Source organism: Oncorhynchus nerka, linkage group LG4, assembly GCF_034236695.1.
Source record: "Oncorhynchus nerka isolate Pitt River linkage group LG4, Oner_Uvic_2.0, whole genome shotgun sequence".
Lineage (NCBI taxonomy): Eukaryota > Metazoa > Chordata > Actinopteri > Salmoniformes > Salmonidae > Oncorhynchus > Oncorhynchus nerka.
In genome coordinates, this window is record NC_088399.1 from 41,503,222 (window position 1) to 41,526,557 (window position 23,336).

At 43.5% G+C, this 23,336-nt stretch overlaps 2 protein-coding genes across 11 annotated transcripts; one reads left to right on the top strand and one right to left on the bottom strand.

Moving 5' to 3' along the window:
- The first annotated feature begins 1,677 nt into the window (after window positions 1–1,677).
- On the top strand, window positions 1,678–16,114 carry LOC115124855 (unconventional myosin-Ih-like). 8 transcript variants are annotated; one of them, XM_029654404.2, is made up of 32 exons: window positions 1,678–1,739; window positions 8,310–8,471; window positions 8,771–8,886; window positions 9,020–9,218; window positions 9,322–9,402; window positions 9,502–9,690; window positions 9,826–9,924; window positions 10,053–10,166; window positions 10,354–10,425; window positions 10,540–10,659; window positions 10,808–10,875; window positions 11,001–11,106; window positions 11,205–11,285; window positions 11,409–11,500; window positions 11,668–11,762; window positions 11,998–12,044; window positions 12,303–12,383; window positions 12,510–12,615; window positions 12,819–12,936; window positions 13,090–13,203; window positions 13,297–13,373; window positions 13,532–13,600; window positions 13,711–13,795; window positions 13,908–14,070; window positions 14,187–14,270; window positions 14,389–14,482; window positions 14,600–14,655; window positions 14,742–14,877; window positions 15,010–15,080; window positions 15,220–15,317; window positions 15,415–15,514; window positions 15,632–16,114. In XM_029654404.2, exons 2-32 carry the CDS (start codon window positions 8,346–8,348, stop codon window positions 15,671–15,673), a joined length of 3,099 nt encoding a protein of 1,032 aa, XP_029510264.1. In that variant the 5' UTR covers window positions 1,678–1,739; window positions 8,310–8,345; the 3' UTR covers window positions 15,674–16,114. The 8 variants fall into 8 exon arrangements, with proteins under 8 accessions (XP_029510264.1, XP_029510248.1, XP_029510236.1 ...); XM_029654388.2 differs by lacking the exon at window positions 1,678–1,739 and adding an exon at window positions 1,876–1,932; XM_029654376.2 differs by lacking the exon at window positions 1,678–1,739 and adding an exon at window positions 2,890–3,100.
- Window positions 16,105–23,188, bottom strand: LOC115125002 (BTB/POZ domain-containing adapter for CUL3-mediated RhoA degradation protein 3-like). Of its 3 annotated transcripts, none has more exons than XM_029654513.2 (7): window positions 23,049–23,188; window positions 21,692–21,905; window positions 20,771–20,940; window positions 20,369–20,452; window positions 20,198–20,250; window positions 17,604–17,799; window positions 16,105–17,453 (listed from the first exon to the last, which is right to left on the bottom strand). In XM_029654513.2, exons 1-7 carry the CDS (start codon window positions 23,049–23,051, stop codon window positions 17,235–17,237), a joined length of 939 nt encoding a protein of 312 aa, XP_029510373.1. In that variant the 5' UTR covers window positions 23,052–23,188; the 3' UTR covers window positions 16,105–17,234. The 3 variants fall into 3 exon arrangements, with proteins under 3 accessions (XP_029510373.1, XP_029510380.1, XP_029510368.1); XM_029654520.2 differs by lacking the exon at window positions 23,049–23,188 and adding an exon at window positions 22,711–23,004; XM_029654508.2 differs by lacking the exon at window positions 23,049–23,188 and having other exon boundaries at window positions 21,692–23,004.
- Between the last annotated feature and the right edge of the window lie 148 nt (window positions 23,189–23,336).

Sequence of the window (23,336 nt, forward strand, 5' to 3'; positions counted from 1 at the left end):
TACATAATATGAGTCTCTCTGACACATGAAGGTTAAACAGGAAAGCCATCATAGTATGGTATGTCCCTCTTACTGCAGCACAGGCTGGTGTTGACAGCAGCAGTAAGATGCACTGAAAGGACAATAGTTTCATCCCAACATGCCCAATACTGTAGATTCACCATGGCAGTGATGAGTGGTTTGTAATTAGTTAGAATTGTTGCGTTGAGTTTAGTCAGCTAGTTGCTATCAAGAGTTCCAGACAGAAAAGTGTTGACATTACAGTGATCTGTGCCATTTTACGACACAGAGTATGATTCTCTGTATATTGCAATAATATTTTCTCACATTGGCATTTGTCTAGGTCTAGTGGCATTGTGTCTAGTGGTCTCTGTTGAACTGAACAGGGAATGAGGCCAACCTAAAAAAAACAGAAGAAGGAAATTAGGACACCATGACAGCAAGTTTGCAGGGGCTGTTGCATTATGGGTTGTCCATAAATCCAGGTGCTATAGATCATGTTTATAGAGCTGCTCTTACCCTTGTATCAATGTCCCACTTCTCGGCAAGCATTCCTCAACACACAGATGAGCTGGGTTCCTCCTTCTCTGTCCTATCCAGATCAGATTCAGCGTCTATTGACCTGGACTGGACTTGTCAGAACGGCCCGACCAGAAGAATCCTCCTTTTTATGCACATTACACCATGTACATGTTCTCAAAGGTAAGATTTTTGTCATTTGATTGGTCATTAGATTTTCAGTAGAGCATCCTAAACTATTTTTCCACATCTACAACAATAACCTCCACTATCTGTACATTTAAGTGTTACCAGCTCTATCAGCATTATCATATTGTAGCTCAGTCAAATATCTGTTAACCTAAGGGATTGCGTTTTAGAATACTTTTATTTTATTGCTATCACATGCATTTGGTCACGGTGTCCTAGTAGAACGTCTCTCGCTCAAAGAACATGGCAGAGATACAGAAGGCTACTACAGCAACCTGGCTAGTGTTGACCTTCAGTGTCCAGCTCCGTCCTCAGTTATCTATTTGCTCCTATAAATAAAGCATTAATTGAATGTTGAGTTGTGTAAGACAAATTGAGCCTGTGCGTATTTATTTGTCTATCCTGTGATGCCCTCTGGAGGCAGAGTTGTGCTGTAATTGGTCAGATTGTTTACCCATGATGTTCTGAGAGGTTAAGGGGTCACTGTTTTCCCCCAGGCACATGTTACCTAATAGGCTGGTCTAGCTGGTTTTGTGTGTTTGTATTGTTTGGAGAAAGTTGTTAAGTGCCTTGCTCAAGGGAACAATGCCATACAGCCCAGGTAATTAAACTGGCAACCCTTTGGTTATAGGCTAGCTTCTCTAACCTTGAGACTACTGCCACCACTATTGATGGTGTTAAGGTAGAACAGTGAAATTGCTGTGTATGGGATCGGATATCCCATTTCATTGAATGATAGAATGAGAGTAAGGTCAGAGAGGTTGGATGAGGATGATGACCTTACCGCATGACTGGAGTGGACTCTGATGACTAAGGGATACCTCTTGTTCCTCGCATTACAGAGACATAAAGTGTCAGGGTGAAGAGAAAAGGAGTGTTTATGTGTGAGAGAGGGGCACGGGGGGGCTGATGTGTGGGTTTAAAAATCGTAGTCCTCAAACTCAGCATGAAATCTGTAATGGGAAAATCAACCCACTGACTCTGGTGTAATTGGATTTTACAGGGACTCGTGCTAATTCAGAGAGCTGTGGGTAGGTAGCACAAAGCTTGCTTGGGCTAGACAAGCCATACCGCAGGCTAAAGGGGCAGGATGTGTGGTGATAGGACATGTGGTGTGATTGTAAGTATATGGGTGGGTGTGTTTGGTAGGGGGCTGCAACAAAGAGAAAATAAACTGTTCAGTAGTCTCTGGGAATGTAAGCGTCTGTAACGTTGACTGGAAAGGTAATAATCCCTTCTGTTCTGATTTGTAGCAGTGGTTGCTTTTAAAAAGCTATGTGGCTTTAAAATATAACTTCTTTGCTGTGAATGTCTCCTCTCTGTTTAATCAGTGTGGCTGTAATGCAAGATGCCTTCGTTAGTGTTTACAGGATGCTCGACTTTAAATTTTAAACAGTTGGAATGAGAGGGCAATGTTACGCTTCCTACAAATCCAACACATCACTTAGTACTGAGCCAATAGAGAAGGTGGGACATACATCTCTACTTTGTTTTTTCTTAAATAATCATTCTGGATAGCAATGTCGATCAATGACTAATTTATGGTAAGGTAAATCATGTATGATTGTTCTCTTTTTCATTCAAACATAACTTTAAATATATATTTTTAGATGACATAAAAGCCACTAGAATACATAATATGAGTCTCTCTGACACATGAAGGTTAAGCAGGAAAGCCATCATAGTATGGTATGTCCCTCTTATTGCAGCACAGGCTGGTGTTGACAGCAGCAGTAAGATGCACTGAAAGGACAATAGTCTCATCCCAACAGGCCCGATACTGTTGCTTCACCATGGCAGTGATGAGTGGTTTGTAATTAGTCAGAATTGTATCTGCCTAATCAAAGATCAGTAACACAATACCTGTGCTGTAATTTTGTGCGAGGAGGAGGATGAGGAGCTTGAAGCAGATAGTTTCCGCATTATTGTGTTACACGTGCACGCACGCACACACACACACTGGGTCTTTGGACACTCAGGTGAAGTGCTGAATGAGACCTCCCTAGGCTTAATGAATGATTAACTATCTTAGAGCTCTCAGAGCCAACGAGATCATTATGGACCGGACAGGAATGACGCTTTAGCAGAAAGTACTAGTCCACACAGAAGCACTCCCAACTGAACCCCTCCCTTGGTCCCCAGAACCTGGCCAGTTCTGTCAGAGGGACAGTGGAAGCGGAGGTAGAGCAGTGTGACGGTGAAGTGATACGGTCAAAGGGACATACCTGCATCTGAGTCGTCAGAGGCTAAAAGTGACTCTAGAATGTGAGTGCTTCTCGGTTGCTAGCCCCAGGACGAGAGTCCACCTCTACTGCGTACTTGATTTGGATTCTATCTGATCCATTACAAGATCGATTCAACCATGACTCACATGGCTTTGGAGATGAGTGAGGTAATACTGCGGTGTGTTTTTCTTTGTGTGTCTGTGGAGCCCTGGTTCTAACTTGCGTCCTTTGTCCTGATCTTGTCCACATTCTGATTGTGCCCACATTTGTTTGGCAGGTGTAGACAATCTAAAGACACATTGTGATCAGATCATCCTGCCCACCTCCAGAGGTAGTCAGACACACATTGTGTCTAGATATCTCATAAGTGTAGACAGATCTGGACAGAGAAACCATTTAAATCATTATTTTTCCACCTTCGAAAATCATTGACAATAAATAAAAAAGTATTATTTTGAAAGAATAGCTGTGAAATAATTTGCATAAAGGAAAGGGACAAGGAATTCTGGTATCAATGCAAACATAGTGTAGACACATTTCTGGAAATGTGGCACAGTCGGAATGTAGACAAGATCAGGAAAAAGGACCCATGTTAGCACAAGGTATAAACAAGGCTTTTGTTTATCCTCTGTTTAGAACAACATATTGATAAGGTCTTATATGCAAAATAGATTTTTCCCCAATGCTATGAAGACCACCACCTAAAGCTTCTACCTTTGCCAGACTTTGAAATAAATATATAATAGCAATACAGTATTCATATTGTTTTATCCAATATCTATAATTGAAGCTATATAAAGGCAGCATTGTATGAAGAGATACAGAACCGTGACACTCGGGTTTCTCTAGACACCTGGAGCCCCCTAAACGTGTGTTTGTTTCCCTGAGTGATGTGATGTGTGGTGTCAGTCAGTGGCCCACGCACGAGCAGTGCTATCTGTTTCAGGAGCCTAACGGCCACTTTGTGACAGAGTAACAGGATCCTGTGCCATAGTGGAGAGCCTGGGACAATGGGCCGGCCTCTCGGGTGATGGCCGCTGGGTCAGATAGGCTTTCCTGTTCCGTTTTAGCCTGCCATCAAATTTAGGTATCTTGTTGCTCATTTTCCGCTTTTGCAAGTGTCATCCTTTTCTCTCCACATCCTTTTGCATTCTTTGTGTGTGTTATCACCTGTTTCAGTCTCCTTTCTACTCCCATCAACCTCTCCTTTAAAAAGAGTCCTATGTACCATTACCACGAGATGCCACTGTTTCCTAGATTACAGTAGAACTGTGTTGTGCAAGTGTATCTATCTGTGTGTGTGTGTGTGTGTGTGTGTGTGTGTATTCTTATGTATGAATTTACATGGATTGTGTCCTTGGGCCATACTGGTTGGCCATCTCATGACGACCTGGTGTTATCTTCTCATCTGCCGAGTGTTCTCCGTTTTTCAGCTCAGATTCCCCCTGAATGGCTGTAATCTCTGCCTTGCTCTCTGAGGCGTACCACCGGCTTGCCCAGCCTGATGCCAACAGAGCACCAACAATGGGCAGAGTGCCAGAATCAGGCCTGGCATGCAACCTGACCACTCTGAGCCATTGTCTCTGTTCAGTATTTTAGGCCTGGTACAGGGTGGTCAGGTGTAAGCAGGCAATGTGCAACCTTGATGTCACATTGGAAGGAACCTTGGCATTAGAGGAAATAATACGAAATAGTGAATTTAATGCTTATAATTTGATGTTTTTTCCGTTGTCAGTGATTTAGAGTGTGTCAAACACAAATGCCTAGAGAAACTCTTTCTCGCTCACGCACAGAATGGAATGTCAAGACATTTTCCCTTTCAGTGTGGATAAGAAGGCTCCAGTTCCCATGTTGGTGCTAAGAAGGGGAGAAAGGGAGGGTTGATCCTCATCTCCCCCTTCTGTATTGTCAGATTGATTCTGACATCTCAAATAGGGTGCCTTCAATGATATTGTTCACTTGTCTCATTGGTTTAACTTGATGATGGGCTGGGAGGAGATTGGACAGATCTGGAAGGAGGGATGGTGGAGTGGAAGAGAGTGCAAAATAAAGAGTGTCTTGGAGGTGGGAGAAATCAAGCCCCCACCCTGTCCACATCCATTACCCAGTTATCCTCTTTCCTTGAGGATCGGAATAATAATTCAATAGTAATAAAATCAGACTTAAAATTAGTTTCAATGTTTTTTCCCCCTCATGATAACTATAGGTGTAACACAAGTCTGAGACCTTACTTCTCCTTAAAGTCTGTTCCTTGTCTTATGGAGGACTTGTTTTTGGGGTTCACAGATTAGACAAATACACCTCCCCCTCCACCAACCCTCACCCACATCCCCTGTTGCTCTCTCTATTGCTCCATCGTTGCCCCCAGCATTGCCCCCCTTGCATTAAATAGGCCAAATCCCTTTTGTGTTTTGACTGCCGAGTGTGAAATTGACTATGACGTTGAATGTGTTCTAATGAATAATTACTGAGTAGATATACTGGCTGAATGTGTGTAATGGATTGTAGACTGCTCTTTAAAACATTTTCCACCAACGTTTTATTCACACGACCAAAAATGCTTTTCACATGCAAGAGAGAGGAGGGGCATTGTGTGATAATTTTATACAAATTATTATCTTTTTATGGATGTTTTCTCAACTTCACAGAAAATTGAAAAATCCTTTTTTTTTTGCAGTTCAGGGAAAAAGTACTATAGGTTTTCAGTGTTGCAGGGCTGGCAACCATGTAAGCTGTGGCCTGTTGCTGTGCCGGGATGCTCTGCCGGGTTGCTCTGCCAGGCTTGGGACAGGGTGGGAGAATGGGGGTTGGAAGAGGAGGGTGATTTTTTTATCAGAGGAGTGGATTGAAGATGTTTTTAGCACTCCTGTGCCTAGTTTTAGGCAGCTTTAGCGATATCCCACTGGGCATAAACTGGTTGAATCAACGTTGTTTCCACGTCATTTCAACAAAATAAATCAATGTGATGATGTTGAATAAATGTGGAAAACTGACTGGATTTTCAAAAAGTAATCAGTGGAAGGGAATTTTCTTCACCCACCTTTTAACCTAAATCCAATGGCATGGTGACATTTTTGGTTGATTTCACGTTGAATTCACGTTCGTTGTTGTCAACCAAATGTAAATCAAAACTAGACGGTGGGATATGTCTTCAGGTAGCATGGTGTGGGCCTGGGTGTGAGCCTCTGGATCTCAAATGAACTTTTAACTCATGTCCGGACATTTACCAAACGGCTCCTAGTAAACGATTCACTGTAGCTCACTGAAGCTTAGAAGATAGACATGAAGTACAGTCACCTCCGAAATGATTGGCACTCTTGATAAAGATGAGCAAAAAAAACTGTGTAAAGGAAATCATACAAATACTGAGCTATGTTGTATTCTAAGAAAAAAAGAAAATTATACTATTTTATACTAATACAATTGCTCAAAGAGATTGTGTTTAACTCGTAATATTTGTTTCTCTCAAAAAGATAGGGGTCATAATTATTGGCACCCGTGTTTTCAATACTCCTGCACCTTCCCCTTGTGAGGATAACGGCACTGAGCCTTTTTCTAAAATATTTTATGAGATTGGAGGAGGGATCTTAGACCATTCCTTCATATCAGATCCTTGATATCCTTCGTCTGTGCTTATGGATTGCCCTCTTCAATTCACACCACAGGTTTTCAATGGGGTTCCATTCCGTAGACTGAGAAGGCCTTCCCTAGGGAAATGGCATCAGGAAACCACAATGAAAAGTGATGAATCACCTTATGTGTTGGTGCCCTTGGCCCATCTTCCACCTTGTAACTGGGATTGGTAGTGTTGCTTTCCTGTAAGATGGGCTGAAAATAGCCCTGTTTCCCCTATAAATAAGAGTCCGGGGGGAGATTGCTATCCAGTGCTTTGCTGAGCAGGACAAGGGGGTCATTTGGTGGAAAGGGATTTGGAGAGAGAGAGTAGCTTTAGAACAGTTCAGTCATCACTGTACATATAGCTGTCTTTCCCACCTTTATGTCATAAATACTGTAAGTAAGCTAACAGTTTTATTCAAGACTTAGTAAGTAATAAAGGTATACATGCGACTCCACACACACACACACACACACACACACACACACACACACACACACACACACACACTATCACTTCTGCTTCCTTTCTCGCTCACTTTTAGCCATTATTGATGGCTTCCTATTGGTGGAAATGGAGGGGGCAATATGTCAATGTTTCCTGCCATACTGTTCTTTCCCTAAATAAACCCAGATGTTCAGTATAAAAAGGGATTGAAGCTCACAGCAGTCTGATACAGAAGACTTTCTTTCACTCAAGGTAGGGACTTACTTTGAAAATCTTTGTAAAGAAAAATATATATTAAGCTACATTTTGTGTATGGCAGTGTTTGAGTTGTACATTTAAAAATTGCCGTCACCATGAGGGTGGATTGTTGTGGGTATCGATTACGACACCATGGGACCAGGTTAACTTGGCACTGTTTGTATGCCAAACCGGTGGAGCGTTGAAATATTCTGGACAGTACTTTCATAGCACTGTAATTAAGGAGCACAGATCTGACTGATAATGTTACCTGATGCATATTGCGGCCCTAGAGCTCATTTGTTTGGGACACAAAACTTCAGCAACAATTGCATTCCATGCCGGTAAACCTTTGCCTTCTGTTTAGTATGTACATTATGGAAGCACAATAGCATTGTGCATGACACACTCATGTTCTAAGCTGTCAAAGGGATAGCATTATTTGTATTTCTAGGAGTTGATTACAGTGCAACATCTTTGGAGTTGGTATGTGTGTTTTGACCCTGCTGTTGGGGTAAATTACAGGGCGGAGTCTGCCCTATAGTTGTGTGGGGAGGGGGACGTGTGTATCCTCTTAAACAGTGACAAGAGACTGATTGCTCCTTGAGGAACATGGAAGTAGATTAGATAGGGATCCCTAAACTGACCTGCTATCTGTGCTGAGAGGATGTGGTCAAGGCCACCACACACTGAGTGGAAGTGGATGGAGGGCCAGAGATGAGGACAGATTGACAGTAAAATAACTGGTGTAGGGCGAGATTGTCTGTGTGTGACAGTGAGCACCGCATGGCACGGCGTCATACCTGATGGATGCAGATAACTACAAGGAAAACAGGACACAGTGGAACAGGACACATGAAAACCCTTAAACATGTGGTGTGTATCTGAAAATAATACAGCCGATACGTTATGTTGTAAGATGTGGAACATCTCAACTGGTTTGTCGTAAATAAACGTTTACAGCTGTCATGTCTTGATGAGATTTGTGACAGTGTTGTTGGGTTGTGCTTCCCGGGCATTTGCACAGCTATAAGATATCAATGTATCCATCCTGGACCCTTTCTCTGATTGGTCAGAGCCTGGAGGAGCGCTGTAACCGGATCCTCCGGGACATGGAGGGCTCCCTTACGGCCCGGGATCGGGTGGGCATCCAGGATTTCGTTTTGCTGGACGCCTACACAAGTGAGAGTGCCGTCCTGGACAACTTGAGGAAACGCTTCAACGAGAACCTCATTTACGTGAGTCTATCACCTACACAGTCCAGAGGTATCACATAGCCTTCCTTTCAGCCAGAAAGCCACCCTACCTCAAGATGCCAGGGAGAACACAGTGTTCCTCATCTAATTGAACTGGCACTTTGCTCTGCTGAAACAGCAGCTACCGTGCTGTAACTACAGCCACAGGGTGAGCTACCTTACTTTCTGTAAGGTCAGGTCTGATAATTACTCATACTGTGGATAACAAGCACAGCACATTCTCGTTGCAACCATGCAGTGAGGCATCCATCTCTCTTTCGATTCTAATACATTTCCCACAGACCTACATTGGTACGCTCTTAGTGTCAGTGAACCCCTACAAAGAGCTGGGAATCTACACCAAGAAGCAGATGGATATTTACATGGGCGTCAACTTTTTTGAGCTTCCACCCCACATGTAAGTTGCATTTGTGTACGTGTGTAACGTGGCTGTGTGCTTGTATGTGTGAACCACACGATATGAAATAGAGTGCTGCCCATCTATATCCATCAGCAGTATTACTGAACCTCTACATTGCCCTCCCTTTCAGCTACGCCCTGGCAGACAATGTCTACCGCACCATGTTAACAGAGACCAACAACCACTTCATCTTGATCTCAGGGGAGAGTGGAGCAGGAAAGACGGAGGCCTCCAAGAAGATCCTGCAGTTCTACGCTGTGAGCTGCCCCAGTACCAAACTGCTGGACAACGTCCGAGACCGACTGCTGCTGTCCAACCCTGTGCTCGAGGTGAATACCACAGTGAAGCAAATATGACACGAGAAATTAACATTGTTTGCATACTGCCATTTACAAATACAATGACTGATAATACAGTCTATACCTCTCTAAGGCTTTCGGAAATGCCAAAACCCTGAAGAATGACAACTCAAGCCGCTTTGGGAAGTACATGGATATTCAGTTTGATCACATGGTAAGAGTCAAGACGTTGAGCACAGCATTCCCATATTAAAACATCAGAGGAACATCAAACATCAGCATGTCAATCACTGTTATATCTTTAATAATCTAGGGGGGAGCTGTTGGTGGCCACATCCTCAGTTATCTACTGGAGAAGTCCCGGGTGGTGCATCAGAACCATGGAGAGAGAAGCTTCCACATCTTCTACCAGCTAGTGGAGGGAGGAGAGGAGGACCTGCTACGCTGGCTGGGTCTGGAGAGGAACTGTCAGCGCTACAGTTACCTGGTACAGGTGGGAGAGGTAACCTATCAACACTACAGTTACCTGGTACAGGTGGGAGAGGTAACCTATCAACACTACAGGTATTAAAGAGACAAAGAATCAGTGATTCCATGGAGTGGTCATCATCTGGATATTATCTCCCTTCTCACCCAGGGGGAATGTGCCAAAGTCAGCTCAGTCAACGACAAGAGTGACTGGAAGACGGTACGGAAAGCCCTCAGTGTCATAGAGTTCAGTGAGAGCAATATAGAGGTGAGTCCTAATCGCTCTACACTGCCAAAACACTACCATCAGATACTGAAAGGTGAACAGAACATATAATTTGTCATAAAAAAAAACATATCAGTTATGACCAGCGTCTTCTCTTGCCCATGATGTAGAGCCTGTTTGCAATCATTGCTAGCGTACTTCACCTGGGAAATGTTACGTTTGTGGCTGACTCACAGGGATACGCCACTCTCAACAACAGTCCGGAGATACATTGGCTGTCCAAGGTGAGACACCTCTGACGGCAAACTACAAACTAATGGACAGTCACTCTATTTAGCAGTACTCATACCACAGAAAACTATCGAAGCACTCTCCCTTTTCAGACATTATGGCAACTTTTCAGATGAATTGAAATCCCTTTTCAATTAGAGTATTTGGTGATGTGTGATTGGTTGTTTCTCTGCTCTGTAGTTGCTGGGCATTCCTGCACAGGTGATACAGGTCGGTTTGACACACAGGAAGATTGAGGCCCGATCAGAAGAGGTGAGGAGGATGCTACTGTTTTGGGCTCATTCATAGAACTTCATGCCATCACAGTAAATGTGCAACCTGTCTCTTGAAAATCAATCTCTGTGGTTTGTCTGTTGTGCTGGTCAGGTGCTCAGTCCCTTCACCGTTGACCAGGCAGTATATGCCAAGGACGCTCTAGCCAAAGCCATCTATGGCCGCACCTTCACCTGGCTGGTCAACGAGCTCAATGAGTCTTTAGCAAACAAGGTGAGTGACCTTTTTCAGTGGTCCACCAATAAGAGTGATGTCGTCCCAGTCCAAAACGACATCTAACCAATCATGACACTGCTAACAAGTATAGGATATACAGTAAGTAGTAAGACAGTAGGCTGACTGGTATTGTGCATCCATGTAGGATTCCTCCAGGAAGACCGTGATTGGTCTGCTTGACATCTATGGGTTTGAGGTCTTCAGTGTGAACAGGTGAGGGAAGACACAGTTGGTCAGCACCTGTTGTATTCGGCGCATGTGACAAAAGCAATTTGACCCGATAGTGAATTTTAGAGTGTGAAAGGATGAGCCTAATGACTTGTCTCTATATGTTTAAGCTTTGAGCAGTTCTGCATCAACTACTGTAATGAGAAACTGCAGCAGCTCTTTATCCAGCTGACCCTGAAGTCAGAGCAGGAGGAGTACGAGATGGAGGGGATTGAGGTAAACGCTCCTCCTCTACTCAAATCTATGTTTGGACTTAGCTACAAAACTGATGTAATGGGCTACACAGCTTCATGTTTTGTATTGTTGTTTTTCAGTGGGAGTCAGTGCCATACTTCAACAACAAGATCATCTGTGACCTGGTGGAGGAGAAATTCAAAGGCATCATTTCAGTGCTAGTATGTAGATACTGTAGACTTGACTGGCTGACTGACCGACTCGCAGTCAGACTGAAATGTCGTCAGACAGACACGATAGCTTTGGATTGGTTTTGTGCTCATGTTCTGTCTCCTTTCCACTAGGACGAGGAGTGTCTACGTCCGGGAGAGGCCACAGACATGACCTTCCTGGAGAAGCTGGAAGAGAAGATGGGAGGTCACCCCCATTTCGTCACGTGAGTGAGGCAGCGTTGGGATACTGCAGCACAGTAATACATTTCTAACAAGAACTATTAGATAAAGCTGAGCTCCCCCAACTGACAGCTGAGGATGGAGGGGTCACGGTCTGCCTCTGTAACACCTGACTAGAACATCCTCTTCTCTCTCTGTCCACATCCTGCAGACACAAGCTGGCTGACCAGAAGACCCGGAAGACTCTGGAACGAGGAGACTTCCGCCTCTTACACTACGCAGGGGAAGTCACATACAGTGTGGTCGGTGAGAGATGAGTTCCACAACGTAATATACCCAAGCCCTCCGCCCTTCCTCTCACTGTTTCTGTACACCGCTCTCCATATTTGTCTCTCTAATGTGTCTCTTTGATATGGTTTCAGTAAGCCGAATATGCCCCAAGAGTCACCCCCCAGTTCTCCTCACTTTCTGTCTCACTGACAGAAAGTGTTACCAGTCTTTATCTGTTATTTACTCTCAACTATACCTTTCTGTTTTCCAGGATTCCTGGACAAAAATAATGATCTCCTGTACAGGAACATTAAAGAGGTAAGTGTGCCCAGGGCTCTCGCTGGCACTGTTGTGGTCCGGAATTTACATCCTGCCAACTGCTGTATTATTCATTGTTAAGCACACCTGTGAATTATAGAGGAGATGATTGTTAAGCATTGTTTTGGGATAGACTGACAGGACTGTTAAGAGGGAGAACTGTGGGAGCGTTTGTTTGACTGCCTCTTGGTTTTGAAAAGAAGCCGGTTCTTTATCTTTCATCCTGAGAGATTTAACGGAGAGATTTTCCACCTTCAGGTTATGCGCCAGTCTAAGAATGCCATTGTTAAACACTGCTTTCCCAGCACTGAGCCGGACAGCAAGAAGAGACCTGAAACAGTAAAGAGACGTTCTGTTGACACATGATCCACCAAAGTGAATTAGAAACATACCCATCCTTTACTGTTGTGTGTATGGTGTTCTGACCTTGCCATAAGCTTGCATGTTAATCCCCTGTCTTCTCAGGTGGCCACTCAGTTTAAGAGCAGTCTGGTAGGCCTGACTGAGATCCTCATGTCTAAAGAGCCCTGGTACGTCCGCTGTATGAAGCCTAATGAAGGCAAGCAGCCAGGTGAGGCCTCATCTATAAACTGTAACATACATCTATGGTAGTCTATTTGACTAAGCACCACACACCTGTATACTCAGTATAGCCATTACACCAAAAGGAACCTTCCCTAATAGACTTGACCTATGCATGCCCTACAAAGTATTACTTGGCGCATTCATTCACAGTGCATGACCTGATGCCTGTAGCCTTGTGACCTCGCGCAGGGCTCTTTGACGATGTGTTGGTGAGACACCAGGTGAAGTACCTGGGGCTGATGGAGCACCTGAGGGTCAGAAGGGCCGGCTTCGCTTACCGCCGGAGATATGAGATCTTCCTGCAGAGGTAAATACAACCTGCACTTCAAAGTTCTGTAGATAGTGTGCAATTGCTCTGTCCAGCACACCCTGCTCTGATACATGGCTGCCTTACAGTATGTAGATCTGATGCTCTCTAAACAATATATTTAACACGGGTGTTTCCTGTTGTCCCTGCCAGGTACAAGCCCCTGTGTCCAGACACCTGGCCTAACTGGAAAGGTACAGCCGCAGAGGGGGTGGAGTGCCTGGTCAAGCACCTGGGCTACAAGCCTGATGAGTACAAGATGGGAAGGTGAGGTGCTCTCCAGGATTATACATTTGGGTTCACCTGGCAACACACAGTCTGGCTGTTTCTCACTGGCTTGTCTTTCATGATACAAAAAAGGACCAAGATCTTCATCCGCCATCCCAGGACTCTGTTTGCCACCGAAGACGCCTTTGAGGTCTGCAAGCATGAGCTGGGTGGGTCCTGGCTCTAGCTTAAGTCTTTCAAACAACGGATCACAGACCACTACAAAAATTCAGCAATTGGATTGTTATATGGTGTTGGGATTATTTCAAAGAAAATGAACCTATTTGCCTATGAAGTTAGGTTCTACATGTGTCTCTTTATGTTACAGCTACAAGGATCCAAGCAAAGTACAAAGGCTACAGAGTGAAGGGAGACTACATGAGACAGAGACAAGCAGGTAACTGCTGAATGAGACACAACAGGCCTCTACTTTTGACTGCCTTGGAACTCGTATAACAAATATGACGTATAAGCCGATAAGTTTATCAGCTTGTGTTGTCTTGTTAGCTACAAAGATTGAGACATGCTGGAGAGGCATGAAGGCCAGGAGAGAGAGGGAGAAGAGAGCCTGGGCTGTTAAGGTCATTAAGAGGTAAGAGACAAACATCTGAAGATATCGCCAAAGACAAAGGTCCAACATCTACCACGCACAATGAAACGACATAACGCTCACCAATCAAATCTCTTGTGCTTATATTTTGTAGGTTCATCAAGGGCTTCATGACTAGAAATCAGCCAGCCTGTGTTGACAACACAGAGTACCTGGCATTTGTCAGGCAAAACTACCTCACACGGCTCAAGGAGAATCTACCCAAAACAGTTGTGGACAAGAACACCTGGCTAACCCCACCTCCCATTATGCAGGAGGTGAGTCGCAGTAGGGAATTGACTTTACTTGAATACTTGCGCTAACCTCGTTCTGCACGCCTGTGCGTCATGGTATGAGTATGCTGTACACTTATTACATACATTTGTACTTGTAGGCCTCACAGATGTTGAGGAAACTTTACACCCGGCACATGGTACGGAGGTATGTACAAGGAATCATGACAGAGCGGAAAGCACAGGTAGGCCTACCCTACAAGCCAGGGTGCTTTAATGCATATTTGAACTGCATTTGACTATAGGGATAGCCTCACTGATCACTTAATATATCTCTACTGTGTTTGCTTACCCCATGTACAGTTGCAAATCAAAGGATTGACCAGTTCCATATTCAAAGGAACAAAAGAGAACTACCCTCACAGTGTGGGAATACCATTCGTGGACACCAGGATAAGTAAGGCATAGGCCTTGTGCTGATGAATTATGTGCCCCATTGTGCACCTCTTACAAAGCAACAGTGATAATGAAAATGATTTATGTCATTTGACCAGTTGCATTGTTATCTGGTCAGGTGAGGAAGACATCCACATTAAAGTCTACCAGATGATTAGGCAAGAACGCATCAAGGTAAACACACGGAGCGAAATAAGCCATGTCAGAGTTCAAATCAACTTTAATGTTCAAATGAAAGTAAGCCCCATACCTTCCCACAGTACAGTGTTCCTGTGGTGAAGTACGACAGGAATGGCTTCAGGCCACGTTTCAGACAGCTGATCTACACTGGAAGTGCAGCCTACCTGGTGGAGGAGGCCAAGATCAAACAGCGGGTGGAGTTCAACAACCTCAAAGGTTAGCACCACTGACTGGAACACGTGTGTGCAGGTGTCAAGTGTTTTCTCTCTCAATGGAATAGTCCGTGTGTGTATACTGTGTTAATTCAACCACTGTTCTAAAGTATCTGGGTGGTGTGTGTTCTTCCAGGTGTGTCAGTCAGCACCCTGAGTGACAACTTCCTGATCCTCCATGTCCAATGTGAGGATATCAAGCAAAAGGTTGGCTGCCCAAAAATCTTTTCATTGATGTGCACAAATGTATTTAAATGTTTGATTATGCTTTGCACCAGTTATTTTCTGAATGGTATATAGAACTATAAAATGTGCATTTCCATTGTTGCATTTTCTATTTGCTCAGGGGGACCTGGTGCTGCAGTGTGACTACCTGTTTGAGGCCTTGACCAAGTTGTGTCTGGTGGCCAACAAGCACAATTTTATCAAAGTAGTCCAGGGCAGGTAAGACCTGTGTTCAACTTGTAACTGGTCTTAAAAAAACAACTGTCACCAAAAGTATTAACGTAATGTTATATATTATGTCTGTGCTCATTTGCAGTGTAAAGTTTGACATCCAGCCTGGCAGAGAGGGGTTTGTTGACTTCAAGAGTGGCCAGGAGACCATGATTTACAGAGCAAAGAATGGCCATCTGATGGTGGTGAGTATGAAACTAAAGACTGTGTGGCCATTCAATTCTCAAAATGAACAAATACATTTTCTAAACTATTATTAAACAGTAGGCTAGGACATAAACACTTCTCTTATATTTACCCAGGAATCAACTCGAACAAAGTCCCGGGCAATGATACAAAATTGAACTGGATCCAATAATCAGATTCTACAAGGTTTTAGGCATCTTGGGACTTAAATCATGAATGAGAACCTGCATCCTCTCAATAAGGGTTGGACATAATGAAATGAATTCAAATCTCAACAAACGGTTCGTACTGTGGAGGAAACTCCAAAGGAATGACTACTGATGCTCTACTCGGATGAAAACTTCACCGGTTATTAAGCTATACATCACATGCATGGGCTCAGTTGTGACTTATCAAGCAAAGTGGTCATTAAAATAGGGCTCATTTGTAAAATATGGTTTTGCTTTAGGTATATTTTCCCTAGATGTCCCATTTTATAGCGATATAAGCAACATGGTTAAATCATTCAAACATTTTGTGATTTTGAAGCCATACTTTTTATACTTTCTCACAAAGATGCTGTACCATATTTACATTAAAACCAACTAAGTATTCATAAACATCTTTATTGTAAGAAAATTGTGTTAAATACAGTGCAAAAGACACTTGTACATGTGAAATGATCGCAAAGAATGTCACAATTTTACGCAATGTCTGGAGTTGCTTAGTCTCTTCAGCTGTGATCCATCTTCCAAACAAGTTTGGTCTTGTAACCATGTCACCCGCCAATCATTTTTGTAACAGGCAGCAATGACATTCATTTTTATCACACAGAAGAAAACCAGATTTCATACATGATGTCAAAAGATCATTAATCCTTGACTACAGAAGAAACGGTGGCTTTATTCATACCACTTACAATTAAGAGGTGTGTTGTAAACTTATCGCTTCAGGGTTAAGTTCCCGTAGGCAAACATCTAGGATCAGCTTCCCCTCCAAAAATCCTTAATCATTAGTGGGGGAACTACAAAACTGACCGAAGATCACCATCTAGAGGTAACGTCAACCTAATATATCACACCTTTCAGTGTTTTTGTACACAACAACCTCTGCTGGACGAAATGAGTACATACAGAAAATAGAAGCACCCAATTTCTAAACACAAGATAAAATGCTGTTATACAGTTTACATATCACTTTATATTTTTTTATCTAAAACTGCTGTGGTAGGAAAATGTATTGTTCCACATTGTACATAATGTATAGAATCCTTTAAATGCAATTGACCTGAACTAGCTATACTGTGACACATACCTGAACTTCAAAGCAATGTTGTAGTGACGTGATAAAGTAAATCATGATAAAGATTGTAAGCAGCACGTACACCCACAGACTTAAGGCACAATATCTCTACTGGGCACAAGTAATATGTCTACATACATACAACGACAAAACATATGGAAATAAAGGCGGTAAAATACATTCTGACCACTGAAAAAAAGTTGACGGTTTAGAAAATACTGATATAGCCATTTGGGACAGAACATTAAAATCATGTTCTACTTAGAATGATATCAGACAAGCAACAGTTCATTAGTGGCTGTGGTGCAGAAGCACAGAAGTCGCTTGTGGTCAAGGATGTGAGATTACCTGTGGGTATACCGGTAGTGTGATCTCAGTGATGGGTAATGGTCACTGGTGAGGTCTGCGGATCCTGATAATGCTGGTTGGCTGGTATAGTTACTGGTGGTGGTGGGTGCGGTCATCGGGACGTTTGATGTGGATGCGGCGCACCCTCTCAATGCGTTCCCGTTCCTCGTCCTCGTCCAGATGATGGGATCGGCCTGCAGCGCCTCCTGTAGCCTCCAGTAGAGCGTTGTCTGGACCACGCCCATCCTGAGACTCATAAAGCAGGATGTTAAGGGTCTCCTCATAGATACGAGCCTCTGGGAACTCCACCTAAGGAAAGAGAATACTGCTACTTAGACCACTGCCCCTAGGTCAAAAGACAAGACTACTCACTGACAACCAGGCTAGTCTATGATTTGGTCAAAGCAAGAAACATTCATATCTTCCTTTTCTGTGGTCGTGCTGTGGGAGACTGCATACCTTGGTTTGTTTCTTCTCTGTGGCGTAGACTATGGAGGTGCAGCACACCTCAGCGATCTTACGGCCCTGCCCATAGAACGACCAGCAGCAGATCTCATCCCCGATCACGTCCTTGATGAAGAGCACACGGCCGTTGAACCGCAGAGAGAGCTTGTCAAACAGCTCAATGTTCTTCAGCATGTTGTCATCGGAGTTGCTGTGAAAAGGCACCAGATGTTAATGTCTAGTTGTCAATCTGTTCAAATCGCCATACACATGTACATCAGTCTACCCATGATTAGGGCTGTTGCGGTGACAGTATTACCGCCACACCGAAGGTCACGAGTCATGAAGGCAGTCAAATTCCACGTGACCATTTAGTCACGGTAATTAGGCTTCTCCAAGCTCTGATGCTGCAGATGGTCATTAGTAGCCTACCAAACTTGATAACTGCCTGGTACTCAGCACTCTATTGTCCCCCTAATCACTCTGACATCAATGCAAATGTAATGGAAAATCGAATCAAACACTTCATGAGAGCCCATGAGCTCATGTTGCGCAACATTTCTATAACAGAGTGATGGCCTCTACTACAAAGAGGAGGATCAGCTTTCTATTGGCTCGGCCTACTATATTTATTAGTCAACTTTCCTAATATTAAGCACATTGCTTATATTTACAACAGCCTACCTGGCTGGCATGAAAATAAACCAGTTTCAATACAGGTGCATGATAATGGTCCATTCTAAATCAAAACAAATTTCACACATATATTATTTAGTATATGTAAAGACAAGATTAAATCAAGAATAGTCTGATAGGTGACAATATTAGCCTTTCACTTGTGAATGATGCCCAGCATAAGAAACAATGCCTTTTTTTGTGCAACGTTTTAGAATCATAGTCACACACCTCATGTAGCCTAGCCCATAGACCTACATGTTTTTTGCAAATGGAACATTTGCACTTATAGCGTACTACCATGTGCGCATTGATGCACTTACAATGTGAAGAAATAGCCTAATAGTTTATCAACATTTTAAGCTAAACGCTCTGATCTGTTGCGTCAGCCATATTGCATAAAATGTTTTTTTGATGATAGTGGTTGTATTACTTTGAGATCTATCCCATCTCACAACTGTCCCAGACTATGTTTGGAATACTTATTTCTCACACAGAATAGAATAGGTTGATCTTTGTACTATGGGTGACAGTAGATTGACATAGGCTAGTGTTTTTGCTGGTTGTTAGGCCAACTCATCTTGTTGGCTGACGAAAAGTAAATATGGACAGTTCTTCAATATGCACCTCAGAATTGGATAAGGACGTGAGCAGTTGCATCCCCGATATGTCGGTCTTCACTTGTAGCCTGTGAGAAAGACCTGATCATGTGATGGAGCGCGCAGCACTCTGGTAGTGTTTTGCTAGCACAGACTGGAATCTGTTCCGGGATTCCTACGATGGCATTGAGGAGCACACCACATCAGTCATTGGCTTCATCAATAAGTGCATCGATGACGTCGTCCCACAGTGACCGTACATACATACCCCAACCAGAAGCCATGGATTACAGGCAACATCCGCACAGAGCTAAAGGCTAGAGCTGCCGCTTTCTAGAAGCAGGACTCTAACCCGGAAGCTCATAAGAAATCATGCTATGCCCTCCAACGAACCATCAAACAGGCAAAGCGTCAATACAGGACTAAGATAGAATCGTACTACACCGGCTCTGACGCTCGTCGGATGTGGCGGGGTTTGCAAACCATTACAGACTACAAAGGGAAGCACAGCCGAGAGCTGCCCAGTGACACGAGCCTACCAGACGAGCTAAACTACTTCTATGCTCGCTTCGAGGCAAATGGCACTGAAACATGCATGAGAGCACCAGCTGTTCCGGAAGACTGTGCGATCACGCTCTCCGCTGCCAATGTGAGTAAAACCTTTAAAACAGGTCAACATTCACAAGGCCGCAGGGCCAGACGGCGTTTCAGGACGTGTACTCCGAGCATGCGCTGACAAACTGGCAAGTGTATTCACTGACATTTTCAACTTCTCCCTGTCCGAGTCTGTAATACCAACATAGTGCCTGTGCCCAAGTACACTAAGGTAACCTGCCTAAATGACTACCGACCCGCAACACTCACATCTGTAGCCATGAAGCGCTTTGAAAGAATGGTCATGGTTCACATTAACACCATTATCCCAGAAACCCTAGACTGACTCCAATTTGCATACCACCCCAACAGATCATGAAATCTCTATTGCACTTCACACTGCCCTTTCCCACCTAGACAAAAGGAACACCTACGTGAGAATGCTATTCATAGACTAAAGCTCTGCCTTCGACACCATAGTGCCGTCAAAGCTCATCAGTAAGCTAAGGACCCTGGGAGTAAACACCAGTGTGGGAGCCAGGAGATGCTAAATGTGTTTCTGTTAATCAACGGTCAATTACAGCGAGACCGGCAGTTATTTGCTTGACAATCACTGGCTGACGAAATTTTGTGACCGCCACAGTCTTATCCATGATACAATCCACTTCACACGTACATGTAAGAAATACAGTATAAGCTCATTAAGTATTTTACCACAATCATATGTAATGTTTAGCCTACCTGGTGTAAGAGTACTTGTTGTTGCTCCTGTTGTATAACAGCTTGACTGTGGGCTGTAATCCAAAATTAAAAGGAACATAGGTAGTCAGTGTTGAGAAACAAATAGAATACAACTCCATGCTGTCTGTCTAATCATACATGTCAATTGTGATTTTTTAAAATATTTTTTACCTTGGAGGTAGAGATGAGTCTCTGTTCTTCCTTTGAGGATGTGACCAAAGGCACTTTACAGAAGGGCTCATACATATCTTTGTTCTGAAAGCATGGAGGAAACAGGACCCAAATAATTCAATGGGGACTGTGGCTACACCAGCATGCAGAGAAAGAGAGATACCAAGATAGAGATTGATTACAGGTAAGTGTTTACAGTATGTTAAGGTAGTACACAATACACTGGAGACTGGTGGGAGGAGCTATAGGACAGGCTCATTGTAATGGATGGAATTGAATAAATGGAATGGAGTCAAACATGCGGTTTCCATTTGTTTGATGCCGTCCATTTATTCCATTCCAGCCATTACAATGAGCCTGTCCTCCTATAGCTCTTCCCACCAACCTCCACTGATACAATACCTCCAAGGCAGCGTGGCACTCGTCAGCTAGCCCCTGCACCAGGTAGTACTTGGCCTCTGCCAGGAGCTCTTCGACCTCTCTCCGGATCTCAGGCAAAGGTACAGCACCATCACGCAGGTAGTTCAGAATGGTCCCAAAGTGCTTCCCACACCTGTCAATAAGGATCCAGCCTGCAGGAGAGGACAGGACTCATTACATTGAGAAGTGGCAGAGACAACATAGTGGAGATAGTTGACTGTGTGTGTGTGTGTGTGTATCTTCATTTAGAGCCATATCAGATGGAAGGCATGCAAAGGGAGCTAGTCTGTAAAATAGAATCATATACTATGCAGCATCAAGGAGCATGTACTTTGCAGGACTAAAGACTTTGCAGTGGACATAAGGTTTGGGAAACCCTGGCTGCAGTCAACCCATGTCATCACCAATGCCTTCTCCACAGATAGAACAAGAAACTGTATAAATCTGAAGCATTCCGTTGGAATTTCCACTACCCATCAAATATGGCAAGGAGGAAGCCCAGTGGCCAGCAGTGGGAGAGTATGGAGCGAGATGGAACTGGGCCGACATTCTGCTTATTTTCTCATCTAAAAAAAGCCTGATCTCAATACAGTTTTCAGTTCCCAAAACTAGAATCTGTTACAAACAGAGTGCACTCAGTGTTTTAGGAGTGACCCTTTGCCAAAGCTTACATTTTCAAATTGCGTTGTTTATAAGAAGTGCAAGGCCGAATTTAATTACTGCACATGCGCACTTTAGAGAATGTTCCCTAATGGAAATATGCAAATACATGCTAGAATGTGCCACTATGATCTCACGCTTGGCTGTGCCCACCTCCTTGCTTGTTTTGCCCATTATGCTTAATTTGCTCCCATTGAAAAGGACACAGATAAACTATCTTGGTTTAGTTATAAATATCTTTGCCTTCACTGTCTGTGAGGACCTCCATCCTGCCACTGAACATGGCTTTGAGCATGGTGTCCTGCTTGGTAAGGGTCTGCATGGTGGTGTAGTAGAGCACCCCGCCCACATTCAGCTTCACATACTTCGAGCTGGGGCAGGAGCCCTTGAAGGAGGTGGTACGGGTTGTAGCCGCTGGCAACGCCGAGCTCACCGCACTTATTCCTGACATCTCTTCCTGTGGGTCCAAACAGTCCATATGGAAGTCGTGACAATGCAATGGTGTTCACAGCTGATATCAATCAGGCACCCCAAATAAATAGCATAATAACTATCGAGCTAGTTTGTTGTTTATATCATTGTTTATAACTAGCAGAAAAGCACAGAACAGAACCTGTTCTTAAACTATGCTAAATAGTTCGTTATACTGGGTTCTCAGAATGGGGCCAATGTGACAAGTCTGTACTAGCTAACGTTAGTCATCAACATTTCATTAGCTAGCTAATCACAGGAAGCAATAGCTATAGTAGCTAGCTAAGGGACTTAACTCCAGGCTCAACATAGACTCAGTGTACAAAACATTAGGAGAACCTTCCTAATATTGAGTCGCACCCCCTTTTGCCCTCAGAACAGCCTCAATTCTTCGGGGGCATAGACTCCGCAAGGTGTCGAATCGTTTCACAAGGATGAATGATAGTGTAGAATTTTAGCAACCAGGAAATGACAGAGAGATTTCCACTAGACAACACAGCCAAAGTCAGAAAAGCTTTCATATTCTGACATCAGATGCCGCTACGTCGGGAGAAACCAATAGTCGAATATCACAGTAGATAGTATACCACAACTTTGGTAATACTGTGAAACACTATCATTCCACTATTAGTGCCAGATATATTGTGGACATTTTCTGAAACAGTGCAAAAAAATCGTATGTGTAACGCTACCACCTTAAAATATGTCGATCCTGCAATTAAATCATTTCTTAGCTTTAATAATGGTAACTTTCTAGCTGTAGTAGCTACTTAATAGCAATTTAACGTTACCGTAGTTATGGAACTTTCTAACTCTGATCTGGCTAGCTAACGGGCTTCATATGAATGCTACTGTAGCCACAAACGCTAACATGCTAAAGAACCTCAGCTACCGTTAGCAAAGCCATTGTTTAAGAGAGATACTAGGCTAGCTAGCTACGTCGTTATTGTGGCACTATAACAACCATAGTTACAGGTTGGCATGCATTCCGCTAGCTGGCATCCTGTCGATATAACGTTACATATCTAGTAGTATGTGTACTATAACATTAGCTACATTGTCGACTGGATTAGTTCCTAGCTAGATAACATATATATATATATATATATATATATTTTTTTTTTTTTACCATAGAATCCTTGTTCAGTCAGCCTTGAAGAACAAAGTTAGCACCAACATAGAGAATGATAGAGGCCTCTAGTGGCCAAAAGGCTGAATAAGCATGGCCAGCTTCGACCATTTGGTGGACTTCCAACTTAATTGGCTGATCTCTCCTGGTGACCCTGTTAGAGTCATGTCCAATCGGGTCATCAGGAGAGATCAGCCAATCGTGAAGAAGAACATGGTCTACTTCAAAATGGAGATAGCTCAATGGCGCTGCCCATGCTGTCACAGGCGTGGAAATGGCACGTCTGTG